Source organism: Glandiceps talaboti, chromosome 17, assembly GCF_964340395.1.
Source record: "Glandiceps talaboti chromosome 17, keGlaTala1.1, whole genome shotgun sequence".
Lineage (NCBI taxonomy): Eukaryota > Metazoa > Hemichordata > Enteropneusta > Spengelidae > Glandiceps > Glandiceps talaboti.
The window spans coordinates 21,180,214-21,194,458 of record NC_135565.1 but is presented as its reverse complement, the minus strand read 5'-3'; the positions used below and the strand labels follow the sequence as shown (position 1 = coordinate 21,194,458).

Genomic DNA, 14,245 nt, shown 5'->3' with positions numbered 1-14,245 from the left:
TTGCTTGGGCCAATTGTGCCCAACTATTTTGAAAAAAAATTTCTGCAGAATACCACCTTCGGAAACATCCCCACAAAATTTCAGCCCCATTCAATGGGTAGTTTCTGAGATAAGTTTTTTAAAACCAAAAATTGACATTCTTAGACCTAATAAATTGCACATCACTGATCATCATGTAAATACTTCATCTACACATTCCCAAATGCATCCATAGTAAATTTCAGCCCAATCTGCCCAGTAGTTTTGGAAAAAAAAATTTTTTTGGTGATCAGTCCAGTTTTCATTCACACACACACACACACACACACAGACATTGCTGTAGCACTACAGAAACTCAGCCAACATGACAATCATTCATCATCAACCCCCTACAAATCATATATTCAGTACTGTACCAACTCAAAATTGTCCAGAAATCAGTTTGACTTTATTTGCTCCTTTTTTCCATCATTGTAAAAACAAATACAATAGAAACATAAGAAGTTAACGGTAAGATTTCTGGTAACGAGCACGGGGACCTGGACCACCAAACTTCTTAGGTTCACATCTTCTGGGATCTGCTACCAACAATGTTCTGTCGTATTGGATTAGGATATCCTTAATTTCCTTCTTGGAAGCCTCATCAACATCTGAAAATAAATCAATCAAATTTTAGCAATGATATTAGTTAGACTGGTACAGGGCTTGAAATTGTCCTTTTTTCTATGGTAGTCCTAGTGGGCTAACAGTTTCAGAAATTGGTAGGCCAAGGATTGTGACCTGTAGTCCTATATTCCTGAACTGAAAACAGATTTCCTCTATTCGAAATATGTGTATTATTAAAATACTTTCATGTCCATAAATCTTCCATCCTTGTCACATAATCAGTGGTAGCCTGAGTGGACTACCAGCTACAAATTATGGTAGCCCCATGACCAGAATTGGTAGTCTGTGGGCATGGGACTACTGTTAATTTCAAGCCCTGGTGTACATTGACAATAAATCAATCAAATGTTAGCAATTATATTAGTTAGGCTGGTATGTAGATAAATTTACCAGAATTCTAGAATCATGTGTTTTTGTTCAAATTCACTATTCATGACTCTATGGTCACTACACCAGATACAACAGTGATTAAACAATACTTAGGCCAAATTAAAAAAATTATGTGGTTCTGATTTTATTTTTTATTTTCTTATATTTTTTTTTCATGTGAATGTCTAGTTCAGGTTTACCACTTTTTACCATATGGTCTCTGTGTTGTTTATTTCTTCCTATCAATGTACAGCTATTACAGAGGGGAAGAACAGTTTTATTTTGTCTTTTTAAGTTGATGTCAGTTTCTGCATCTACTATTTCTTGTGAGACCACAATTTTTGTGATTTTTTCCCCTCAAAGATGTAAAAAAAAAGAAAAAAGTTTAGGGTCAGCAGTGAAAAACTAGCTGGGGTTGGGTAACTGGAAACAAACAAACAATTATTTTTTTAGGCCATACTACATTGTACATGACATACATTGTAATTTCACACACTGAACAAAACTACATGTTATCATACTTACATTTCTGATAGTAGGCAACCAATGACTTTGAAACGGCTTGACGGATAGCTGCCGAGAGAAAACAAACAAACTTTAATATCATTCTAAGCAGACAATTTTCTGTAATACAAGATGAGGTGTACATGTATACTGTTTTCCAAAGTAACTTCTCACAACTACTGCTTGCTTTGACCAGGTGTAACCCTTTGGTTGTTCCTCATTCAAGCTATACTCCATACCAACACTCAACACAGAAATACAATCGTGAATTTCAGACAAAGTGTTGTTTGTTGACTGGGAAAATTTGGGTTAATGTGAAGCTTTAGAAGTGTTTCATTGATTGGAAATTCTACATAGATGTACTTTATACTGATTAGTACTACAGGAAATAAATCTCATTTTTTCACTTTTTCTTTCTAAATAATGAGAGTAAACCTTTTGAAAAATAATAATAATCTTTATTTATACTGGATAGTTCTTCAAGTATATAAACACTTGTCTCCCAAGATGTCCAGTGAGGGCAATCCCTCATGGGTTCAGTGTTAATGCAGGAGGAAACCGGAGTACCCGGGGAAAACCTGCGTTGTTTGGTAAAGTCAAACTGAACAACACTCTTCTTACTAACAGTGTGGTAAATTTAATCGAACTCTGAATGGGGTTCTAACCCCGACCACAGTGGTAAAAGGCAAGTGGTTTAACCACTTGGCCACCGACAATCCAAAAATTCAACATTACAGTTTCAGATTGCAACTACTATACGCTCTGTTTATCTCTTTAGTGACATCATTCACAGATATTATATCAACCCAGTCTTGTAGTATAGTTGGATATTAGATATTTATCACCATTATGTTGCGTCTGCATACATATTGAAAACAATATTTACTGAGGGCCAAAGTTTTAGATTGTTCATCCATAGTAACCATTGCCATGCCAATCTGTCACTCAAAGAAACACCCTCTCGACTTTTCTTAGGAATTACACTCGTCTTTCATATTGCAAATTAACATTAATGTTTCGAGCAATTATATAGACTAAAACACAATATCTCACATACATTGTAACATGTGACCTTTGTACTAGGTTTGTTTGAAATCAGTTGATGCATACAACAGATACCAGATCAATGCACACATGGACTGACACATGTACAGAACCCAATGCAATAGTCCCCTTCGACTTGTACAATTATATGTCACAATATTTTATGTCCTAATGTGTTTTAGAATCTGAAAGTGGACTTTTGCGTGATTGTTGATTTGATGTATGAGGGCCTCGATGGAAAGAAGCCGACACTGCAATGCTCTGCGTTGTTTGTAACGCTTATTGAGTTTTACCCTGAATAAAGATATTTTATAATATAATGAGTGCTAATAAACATCAGATTAATAGAACTACATGAGATTATCACTTACCATAAATCTGTGCAACTCGTCCACCACCCTTCACTCTAACTCTGATGTCAACACCAGAAAATCTTTCTTTTCCTAATAAAAGTATTGGTTCTTGAAGCTACAAAGAGACAATAAATAAGACATTTTTAGGCAATATACAAAATGTTAAGTCTACATCTTTAATATCCATAAATGTATACTTTAGGGACGATCGAATATCACACAAGCTCAATAAACTAACATTGTTTGTTTAGGACAAAACCCCCTCCCCTAAACGAACATTCACAAGTGTTACATCACATGTTTATAAATGATGTAAACTATGACGACAACTGTAGCAGTCACACCACTACAATCGATGCAATGTAAAAACATGATGGCAAACATGAAGTTCCAACCTTATGAACCTGCTTACTGAGATGATGGTATATACTAAATATCGAAATACTACCGTAAATCCAGCACTGTATATCACATTAGATTTAGAAGTAAATTTTTATTAACTTATCAACATCTCACTTAGTAAATACAGAAGCTTTTATCATTGAAGGTGTGAAAGTTTTCGAAATTGATTAGAAGTGCAAAAATGAAGTTCAGCATATCACATTGACACCAGCCCTCCTTCCCCCTAAACGAACAAGGTTTGCTTATTGAGCTTGTGACATTGTGCAATTATCCCTTAGTTAAATAAGGTAGCTATACATATCATTTACATTCTCTTCTCAGTTTGACTTACCTTGTATCTCAATGATGATGGTTCAATTGTGTCAAGAAGACGTCCATTCACTTTAAGCAAACCATTTCCTCTCTTACAATGTGCTACTGCAGTTGCTGTTTTCTGCAAATACAGTAAAACAAAAACACATTTATAAAATCAGTTTTAAACTCTTGCATTACTACACAATCAAAGAATCAAGGTTTTCTCCAAGAACAGGTTAACAAGGATACAAACTCCTCTTGTAATTTTTAAGTTTGATACATTTCACTGTTCCTGTTAACTAGAACTATGAATACTGGAGGTGCCCCCCCCCCTCCACAGACATCCCTGCATGTGACACACTTCATGATAAACTGGGATCATAATTAGACCACATAATCACCAAAACTATGCAACTTGACTTATATGTAAACTTGTAAAGTATTGATATACCAAAGTATCTGAAACTGATTATTTCATACACACAGTTTACATTGTCTGTGGTTTACATTATCACTCACGATATGTAAGCATACACACATCTGGTTGTATGCAGGTTTCATGTTATGTTAGTCTAGATGCTAGACCTCAGGCTTTCTTCTGATAGATATGAGGGTGGAACTATCGCCCTCATTAGCGACCTTTGGTTGCCTTCAAAATTAGCACAATAGTCAAAGGGGTCTAGCAGCAAGACTAATATTATGTTTGCTCAGCAGTAAAAGTCTACATTTCAAATATATCTGTTTGTATTCTTTAAAGTTTCCTTTGACAAATGAACATACTTCTTTGTTTATTTTGCTCAGTGGCAAAACTTTAGAAGTACAATCATTTGTAACATTGGCTAAATAAATGGTTTGTATGGGACTGGCCATACGTGTACTTTCACCAGTATATGAAGTACTTTATAAATTAATTAGTCAAAATGTTTGTCAGTACCTCCTCTTATTTCTTGGGCTGCCTTCTTCTGAGAGAAGCCCTACAAACTGTAACTTATAAGTTTGCAAATCTGCATATACACAAGTATACACATGTACAATATACCACCAGTAATCAGTGCTCTTGTGACAAAAACTCTGTTTCCTCTATTACAGGCATATTCACCTCTGGCACAGTTATGGAAATGTACACATGGCATACATGCTAAATTTTAATTAATTTTTTTAATGAATATTCAATATTACAATCACAGCACAAATATGACTGAATACAATCGAATTAATGTGTTTGAGACATTCCACAATTTCCAAAGATTACAAATACTAGAAAATTAACACAAAAGTTAGTTCTACCATGAATGTATCCCTAATAATACATCCATGGTTTTACCTTATAAATGGCACATTGAATTACATTACCATATAGCATTTGAGAACTATACGTCACAGCCCTAAGACTTGGCTATGTGGCATAACAATGTCAAAACTGATGGACACGTCTCTGGGCTATAAAATGTAGTACAACGTGCCTCTTGTCAGAGTCATGTGTAGTGAGGTGTACTGTATTGTTGGTAAAATACGTTACCTTACGTCCGAAGACTTGAACCGATTGAACGGCTGGTTTTGTTGGCATTCTGGAAGAAATTAAGTAATCAGTTGTTAAATAAGGAATATTTCTTTAATTCACATAAATATTGACTTTAAAAAATACATGTAGCAGATATTTCGGGGGTATTTTCCTTACCGATCCATGATTGACCATGTAACTCACGGTGAGTGAGAGCAGAAAGAGGTCACTGAACGGGTTTCTATCGCTGACCTCAAAGGAGCTCTCCCACAATAGCTACAGAGGGCGTAGTTGGATTTGAAGAAAGCGCGCCCAAATCCGATGCACTTTGACCCTGCAGTGGGACACAAAACAAAAGTTTTGCCGAACTTTTTGATTGGCAATCCTGGTAGTCTGTACAGTACATTCTTGAATTGTAAGTTCATCTCATCGGTACAAATATAAACAGAGGTAGGTAGCATGCACTAGTATTCTTTTAGGTGATTTTAGTCGAGTATATATGTAGAAATCCAGGTCCGGTCGTCGAGTGCTTGTCCCTCCAAACCATAAGTTACTGTGGATTTAGTGTTGCATATGAATGCACAGAACGATAACTTATTTTTAAGCTGAACAAATCGTGTAATGTATCTGTTTCCATTGACAATATTTATCTATTGGTGTGAAAATGGTATTAAATAGCACTGATTCAGACGTTTTACCATAGACATCCAAATGGTCAAGACTCGAGGATATACTTACCATGGATGCTACATCCCCCGGATATTACTAGTATTAGTATTTATACTAAGGTACAACACATGTAAACTAACTTAGTAGGAATTCGAATACAATTTATTAAATACAGTTTTTGTTTTTGTAAAGTTTGTTTTCGTGAAGTATTTTGCTAACAAACTTCCCCAGGCTGTTGGCAAGTTATAACTCAACAGAACTATGTTTTGAATATCTCAATATTTGTTAATTTAGTAATGGTTTCAAATTCAATGTATGTGGATATTTCATCAACAAAGTGAATTTGATTTTGAGCACGATTTATTGATTTATTTTTACATTCAAGCTAAGCATGGATTTCACTGCCAACAGACTGGTTTGTGCACATGTTGCAAAATATTTACTCTTGGGGTATACGTATGCCAGTGTAGGTATATAGTTATTTTACATGCCCGGAGTTGATGTTCCTCTACTCTAAAAAAGATATTTCGTCAGATGTGCTATGTGGTAGTTATTATGCTCTTTTCCTTCGAAAAGTTTGTAAGAATTTTTATTTTGTTCAACACATTTGACTCATGCCATAGCCGTTGAATTTTATTGCAAGGCCAATGATGACATCATCAAGTTTGATATCTTGAAAAATTTCAATAAACTCATTCTGTGATGTAGACCAAAAGTATACATTTACACACCCCATTCCCATTTATCATATCATTTTCTTCAGCTTTATGTTAATCTGGAAACTTGGTAATAGTTCCGTACAAGATCTATGATTTATTGACAATATGTATGTGTATTATGTAGTAAAAAGAAAGTTTCAGGGAATTCACATATGGCCAATAGAGGGCGCACATCAGTGGCGAGTTGATGTCATGGAAAGGTCACACTCACAGTGTGGATAATTATGATGGAGTGACTGAGCGAGTTCAATGCATGCAAGGTGTGGTGTCGCACCCTATGAGCATCACATCTATAAGTAAGTCAACAATGCAAACAAAAATGAGACTAATCCAGCGACCCATTAGTTACCTCAAAACTTGGAATGGTTTATTGCGCTGTCGAGCATTGGTTGGCACATTCATTGATAATGTGAGCTTCGTATGGCCTTATGAGTGCAGAGACAAAACAGAGGTGAAGCCTATCGAAAGAAGAACCCCTGGTCAGATTTCAACATTGAAACAACCAAGTTACTGTGACAGGCGTGATGATTATAAAGTACTTAATATTATGTGCTGGCAAAGCTCTTGGAATACCTTGAAATCTTGGCTATTGTCCATAAAAATCGGAACTAAATATACTGCTGCCTTTCATAGGCCAAACAGGAATATTGTTAATCCTAATGTTATCCGAGGAGATGCCGATCTTGTAGGAAATACGTTAAAGAAACAATGTGGCCATATATTAACATTATGCAAACAGTGTGACTTGGAGACACAGGACTACGGTTCTATAAACTATGTTATGGACCCTGGGAACCGTTCAGCCAACAACATGTATGTCATTAATACACATAATTTGGATCAGTTAAGAACTTAGTGACAAATGGTTTAGTTATAATGTATCATTGCAGAGAGGACATAAACCTGCAGTATGTTATTGTAAACCAGGAAATTTTCACTAAAGACTTACTTTCGCTTATTTTGCTGGAAAACAGTGTTTTTGCTAAGGTTTGGGAACCCCGGTAACAGAAAGGGGGAAAGAGGTAAAACTGGTAGTGCTTCCCATCATAGTTTAGGTGGGGAACCCCGGTAAAATGATGTGGGAACCCTGGTAGATTTTACCTACTTACCGCCCTTAAATAAAACACTGTAAAACAAAAGTGCAAAAATAATTAGTGACTAAAATGTGTTCTTGTACATAAACATAGTGTACTACCAAACTGAAAATTAGGAAAAATTAGTGTTGTAAAACTACATGGAACTGAAGAATTTTCTAGTAGTGAAAATATAATCTAGGTTTACAGTACATGTATATGTATATGTATATAAATGTTCTTGTATGACCTTTCCCAGGCCATTATAAAATAATGGGTTTTAAGATAAATTTCTTGAAAAAGATGTCAACTAACTTATTTACAGAACAATATCCCTTGACGTTATGCTAATTCTCAGGTCTATTTGTTTTTTCTGAGGAAAGCACTGAAGTAAGATACGTAGGTAGTGAAATAATTATGAGATTTCAATGTTTTATTATCTATAACAGAATCACTCAATAATTTTGTATTTTCTAAAAGTGTTACCATGGAAACTACAGCTGTTCTAAGAGAAAAGAATGAACTGGAGGAAAACTGTGAGTCAGTGGAACAACAGAAGAAGATGAAAGTTGACAAGAGACCAGTACATCATGATGAATACCAGTATCTAGAGTTAATTGATCATATTATACGAAATGGTCAACACAAAGACGACCGTACAGGCACTGGTACAATATCTGTGTTTGGTGCACAGAGCAGGTACAGTCTTAGAGGTAAGTTAAACAGTACAGAGATGATTCTACAGCACTGATACATTGTGTTGATGCTGCTCACCTATTGCATGACCCGAAGTCAGTTAGTAATTATATGCATTTTGTACATAGATTAATATGAATATTATTATATTCATTTATAATAATGATTTACTATCGATGGACAATATTTATTGATCTCAGATCATCATATATTACATACCACTGATTTGGAACAGACCATACAGTATTACAGGTGAACATTTGACACATTCTTGGTTTTCATTTTTGTATATCCTAGCTGATAAATAACATTGTGTCATGATATTGACTTGAAATGTTACGGGAATACTGTTTGGGAAATACATCGCACGATTTGGACCCAAAGTATTCATTCTAGAAAGTTCAACATAGCTTGCCTGTCGACATTACATGCTGTAATACCAAGATCAACAAAGAAAGGGGATGGGCTTAACTAAATATCTATCTATAATTGTCTGATTGTCATCTCCTAGAGGTTAGCTGTAACTTTGTCATTCCGATGAGGGTATTTCCACCTAGTGGTCAGCTGTAGTTATGAAATTTGTCATTTTGATGAAGATACTGCCACCTAGTGGTCAGCTGTAGCTATGAAATTTGTTGTTCTGATGATGACCACCAGCCAGGACAGTTTAAAAGCTCAATGATTCATTGCAAACTTGAACTGCTGAATTGATATGTATTATAGCATTTATAGTTCATAATCACATTTCATATTTTGAACGTTGTTACATTATTATATTGTTACATTGTTATTTTATTACATTGTTACAGACCAGTTTCCCTTGTTGACAACAAAGCGTGTTTTTTGGCGTGGTGTTGCAGAAGAGTTGCTATGGTTTGTCAAAGGCTCTACAAATGGTAAAGAATTATCAGCTAAGAATGTCCATATATGGGATGCTAATGGTTCCAGGGAATTCCTCGATAACAGAGGACTTCAACATCGGGAAGAAGGTAATTAGATGTTATTCCCAATATTTTTATTCGTTCAACCAAGGAAAATATGAGTAACCTTAGATGAAATAAAACAAATTGTGTATTTCCGATAACCTGGTCGACCTATGTTTAAGCCACCTACCCTAAACACTTTTTACACTTTTAGAAGAAAAAAAAAATCTTCTTGACCTTTACGCATGTCTGTTTTCTTTCCCCAGTGATGTCTATATATTTCATCAGACTTTCACAGAAGGGGTATTCTGACCGACACTTAATTTAATTTTGGATTGAAGCAATATTTTTCAAAAATAAAAACAATTAAAAGGTCAAATCAAATAAAATCCCAGCCTACCTACCGACCCTATTTTCTGAGACCATGGTATCGGAAGCACACAATTATGTTTGTTTTTGCCTGATAAGTGACAAAAGTCTCATCTACATATGAAAACGAGTTAACATGACCCTGAAAAAAAAGGCCTTGTGATTCCTCCTGGTATGCCTTCACCAACAGTTACAGTTCTGATAAGCCTGTTATTATTAATATTACTACCAAAACAAAAACCAAGGAGGGCGCCCTCAATGGTTAGAGCTCGATGGTAGATGCTACAGCTTAACAGTATGTTCACTAAAGTCCAGATCTGGAATCATGTCTTGGCCAAAATTTAATGAATTAGTTGACTTTCTTGTGGCAAGATCTTTCCACAAAGATTAGTCTAAATCCACCTTGGATGTCCTGCTAATAAAAAAAGAAAGATGAAAAAAAAAACAAGCAATATAGAGTTTTGATACTTATGGCATATAAATGCAACTTTGTGATTTGAAGTTGGTGGTTCTGAATCAAGACGTCTACAGAACACATTTCATTGTTTTGTTCACAATCAGGTGATTTGGGTCCAGTTTATGGTTTCCAATGGCGACACTTTGGGGCTGAGTATAAAGACATGCATACTGACTACAGTGGTCAAGGTGTCGACCAATTGGCCCAAGTTATTGAGACAATAAAAAATAATCCCGATGACAGGCGTATTATCATGACGGCATGGAATCCACCAGGTATGTGTTTATATCTACTAGATGATCAGTGCAGAGTTTTAGCTAAGGTTGGGAAACCATGGTAACAGAAAGGGGGAATTTGGTAACACATGATATACACTTATTTCATAAACTCCAAGAAAGTCCTAATATGATATAATAAAATGAAATTTATGTAATTCCATTTGAGAGAACATTATTGGTGAAAATTTTTGGGAAAATGACTTTGTTTATATACAAAAAAAACTTCTACGATACTGAGGGAAATATATACTGTGATTTGATTGATATGACTGGATTGAATCTTTTAATGTATATGGAAAAGATTCTAATGATTTTAATGTACTTTGTGTATTTTTAGATTTACCCAAGATGGCCCTGCCACCCTGCCATGCCTTTGTACAGTTTTATGTTAGTAATGGTGAACTATCCTGTCAGTTATATCAAAGATCAGCTGATATGGTAAGTGTTTGTATCTAATGGTGAATTATTACATCAATTGTACCCGCCTACTATCAGTCAGGTTACCATTCTTGGTGCAAATATTCCAATTTGGAGAGTAATATTAAAATACTGATGACTTTTTTGTTACAGGGACTTGGTGTACCATTCAACATAGCTAGTTATTCTCTGCTGACTTACATGATAGCACATATAACTGGTCTAAAAACTGGTGACTTTGTACACACTATTGGTGATGCACATGTTTACTCCAACCATGTAGATCAGCTGTTACTACAGGTAAGCTACTACAACCATGTAGATCAGCTGTTACTACAGGTAAGCTACTACAACCATGTAGATCAGCTGTTACTACAGGTAAGCTACTACAACCATGTAGATCAGCTGTTACTACAGGTAAGCTACTACAACCATGTAGATCAGCTGTTACTACAGGTAAGCTACTACAACCATGTAGATCAGCTGTTACTACAGGTAAGCTACTACAACCATGTAGATCAGCTGTTACTACAGGTAAGCTACTACAACCATGTAGATCAGCTGTTACTACAGGTAAGCTACTACAACCATGTAGATCAGCTGTTACTACAGGTAAGCTACTACAACCATGTAGATCAGCTGTTACTACAGGTAAGCTACTACAGTTATGTAGATCAGCTGTTACGCATTGAATATCAACAAACATTGAATATCAACAGGAAGTCCAGTACATGTATGCCCATGACAAGTAAGACGAAACCTGATTGGCTGTGTGTCTCCACTGAGCAGAAATTCATTTGCATGTGTGCCAGTTCAGATGTAGAGGAGGCGATCAGGCTAAAAAATGTAAACATGTACCAAGAAGGTCAATTCAGGCAAAATAACGAAGGTAAAATAGCAATGAATGATTAGCTGACATCTACATCGGATTTTAATCAGATGGCTACAGTCATGTACATCAGATGTTACAACATGTTTTGCTGACCTTGTCAATGTGCTTGGTGGAATATTTAAATCATCAACTTTCAGTTCAGCTTTTTAGAATTATTTTGAAATACAACTTTGGTATTATTGTAGGTTCTCTAAAAGTTTCAGAAAATACTTTACATCGTAATATGTTCATAAAACTAGATGGTCAATTATGATTAATCTATAATGTAGTACTTTAGTGTGGTAAGCTTACGTATGCCATTACACAGTGGGTGGGCTAGACTATAGTGGTGTCGGCCATACCTTTGTAAAATGAATGTACCTGTCCAATGTTATGAATTTGTAATTTAAATGTATAATTGTTAATATTATTATTTGTATTTCAGGGAGAGAGAACACCACGTCCATTTCCTACACTTCATATCAAGAGACAAATTGATAATATCGACGACTTTACATTTGAAGATTTTGAATTGAAAGACTACAAGCCCCATCCAAAGATCACCATGGCAATGGCTGTATAAAGATTGTACCAAACCACTTATTCAAAGATCACCATGGCAATGGCTGTTAGTGTATAAAGATTGTACCAAACTACTTCTAGATATCGACATGGCAATAACTTATCAAACACAACTGCAAGAATTACTGTTACCATGGAAACAACTATGTATTACCATAGAAATCAGTTATTTATGATAGTTAATTGTCATGTTATTCCAAAATACCACTTGTAAATAATAAATACCCTGGTTATCAATGGTGTAAGTTATGATACTAGACTACTATGATCAGCTGCTTCAAAACTGAAATCATCAATATATATTTATGAAAACTTTTATACAAGTTTACCCAAGTGTAACTATGGATAATCAGGTATTGATCTAACAATTTATAACTATGCAATTATATTTTGGTATAATAAATTCATAAAATTAACACAAGGAATGAGTAAAAAAAAAACCCCTGCACATGGTGAGACTAAAAGGATAGGGATGAGATTGAAGATAAAAGAACAATGTGGGGGTGAGAGGGGGTTGAAGGTAAAAAAAAAAACGAGGGGGGGGGGGGGGGGTTAGAAGATAAGAGAACAAGAAGTGGGGGTTGGGAGTTGGAAGAATAAGAGAACAAGAAGTTGGGGGGGGGGTAGAAGATAAGAGAACAACAGGTTGGGGGGTGGAAGATATAAGAGAACAAGAAGTTGGGGGGGGGGGGTAGAAGATAAGAGAACAACAGGTTGGGGGGGTGGAAGATATAAGAGAACAAGAAGTTGGGGGGATATAAGAGAACAAGAAGTTGGGGGAGGGGGTAGAAGATAAGAGAACAAGAAGTGGGGGTTGGGGGGGGGGGGGTTGGAAGATATAAGAGAACAAGAAGTTGGGGGGGAGGGTTAGAAGATAAAAAACAAGACTGACAACATTGAAGAACATAGGCTGTCCATTGTAATATTTTTATTGTAGTAATAGTATGCAAAGTTTTTGTTAAATAAAATTTAATATGTACTAATTGTGGCTCTGATGTATGTCCCAACTTAACTGTGTGTATCAGTGTCTGTGTGTATGTCTGCATCAGTGTCTGTATGTGTATCTGCGTGTGTTCATTTTATGAAGAACTCAAAGTCCACAGAATCTACAAGTACAGAGCTTCCTCCAAAAAGTCAACTTTAATATGAAATTAGTGAGTGGTTTGTCTCTTGTAGCCAATGAGTGTAGCACCATACAATTTAAAGGAGATGGAACTATGGGAAGACTAATTAGTTTGGTCAATGATATATAACATGTGAAACGGTCAAGTGACACCTTAAAAGTTGATTATCGATGAAATAATAAGAGTGTGTGTGTCTGTGTGTGATGCGTTCTATTACTAATCGGACTTCTAACTTTGTGGTAGCTGCAATAACTGTAGCGTCTTTTGGCGGTTTTGTGGGTTTTTTCGTCTGTTTGGTGACGCAACAAGACGCTACAATTATTGCAGCTAACTTTCTGGATGCCCTTAGAAAAAGTTAGACATAGAGTATTTGATTTCTTAAAGATTCCGAATTTAAGTGATAAACTAATTCTCACCCAGATACCACCATCCCTGTACCGACACCACCTTATCGTTTAGTTGTGATGTTATCGTATCTGATCGATCCACCCATAGATGGTGTTATTTGTATTCAAAAAGTCGCCAGCTTCCGTAAATATACCGTCGATCTGATCATAGAAAACATAAAATATGACCACTTTGTTGCACCCGAACGATGACGTTTTCATCGTCGCAAACCACAGTCTCTTTTACGGCACCGTCCAAAACGCGCCGTCAACATGTTTCGCAGTGTCGCGGAAGAAATAACAGCTCTGGTTTGCGAGCATGCGACATTTTGTATTCTGTGCAAACCGTGTGCATGGATTACATGTCAAAGAAACGTGAATATTTACAATTTGAAAACTGCCACCACCACCACCACCACCACCACCACCACCACCACCACCACTACCACTACTACTACTACTACTACTACTACTACTACTACTACTACTACTACTACTACTAAGTGTACCTACTGTCTACCACGAAATTTACAATGTAAAGAACTAATAAAGCATACAACATTTGGTTA

At 35.8% G+C, this 14,245-nt stretch overlaps 2 protein-coding genes across 2 annotated transcripts; one reads left to right on the top strand and one right to left on the bottom strand.

Moving 5' to 3' along the window:
- Window positions 1–405: 405 nt before the first annotated feature.
- On the bottom strand, window positions 406–5,337 carry LOC144448001 (small ribosomal subunit protein uS9). Its single transcript, XM_078138143.1, has 6 exons — window positions 5,290–5,337; window positions 5,131–5,179; window positions 3,649–3,750; window positions 2,934–3,030; window positions 1,540–1,587; window positions 406–629 (listed from the first exon to the last, which is right to left on the bottom strand). The coding sequence occupies exons 1-6, from the start codon at window positions 5,295–5,297 to the stop codon at window positions 484–486; spliced, it is 450 nt and encodes a 149-aa protein (XP_077994269.1). The 5' UTR covers window positions 5,298–5,337; the 3' UTR covers window positions 406–483.
- A 1,413-nt stretch (window positions 5,338–6,750) lies between these two features.
- On the top strand, window positions 6,751–12,663 carry LOC144448370 (thymidylate synthase-like). The gene is made up of 7 exons (XM_078138591.1): window positions 6,751–6,796; window positions 8,054–8,286; window positions 9,079–9,258; window positions 10,123–10,293; window positions 10,634–10,734; window positions 10,867–11,013; window positions 12,030–12,663. Exons 2-7 carry the CDS (start codon window positions 8,061–8,063, stop codon window positions 12,165–12,167), a joined length of 963 nt encoding a protein of 320 aa, XP_077994717.1. The 5' UTR covers window positions 6,751–6,796; window positions 8,054–8,060; the 3' UTR covers window positions 12,168–12,663.
- Window positions 12,664–14,245: the final 1,582 nt, after the last annotated feature.

What these genes read in the sequence shown, in the direction of transcription:
- LOC144448001 (XM_078138143.1), bottom strand. An exon ending in CATCATCATTGAGATACAAG is followed by an intron (nt 3,031 to 3,648) that starts GTAAGTCAAACT and finishes GTCTCTTTGTAG; the next exon opens with CTTCAAGAACCAATACTTTT. An exon ending in ACGAGTTGCACAGATTTATG is followed by an intron (nt 1,588 to 2,933) that starts GTAAGTGATAAT and finishes TTCTCTCGGCAG; the next exon opens with CTATCCGTCAAGCCGTTTCA.
- LOC144448370 (XM_078138591.1), top strand. Translation starts at nt 8,061, where the DNA reads ATGGAAACTACAGCTGTTCTAAGAGAAAAGAATGAACTGGAGGAAAAC. An exon ending in GAGCAGGTACAGTCTTAGAG is followed by an intron (nt 8,287 to 9,078) that starts GTAAGTTAAACA and finishes ACATTGTTACAG; the next exon opens with ACCAGTTTCCCTTGTTGACA. An exon ending in ATCAAAGATCAGCTGATATG is followed by an intron (nt 10,735 to 10,866) that starts GTAAGTGTTTGT and finishes TTTTTGTTACAG; the next exon opens with GGACTTGGTGTACCATTCAA.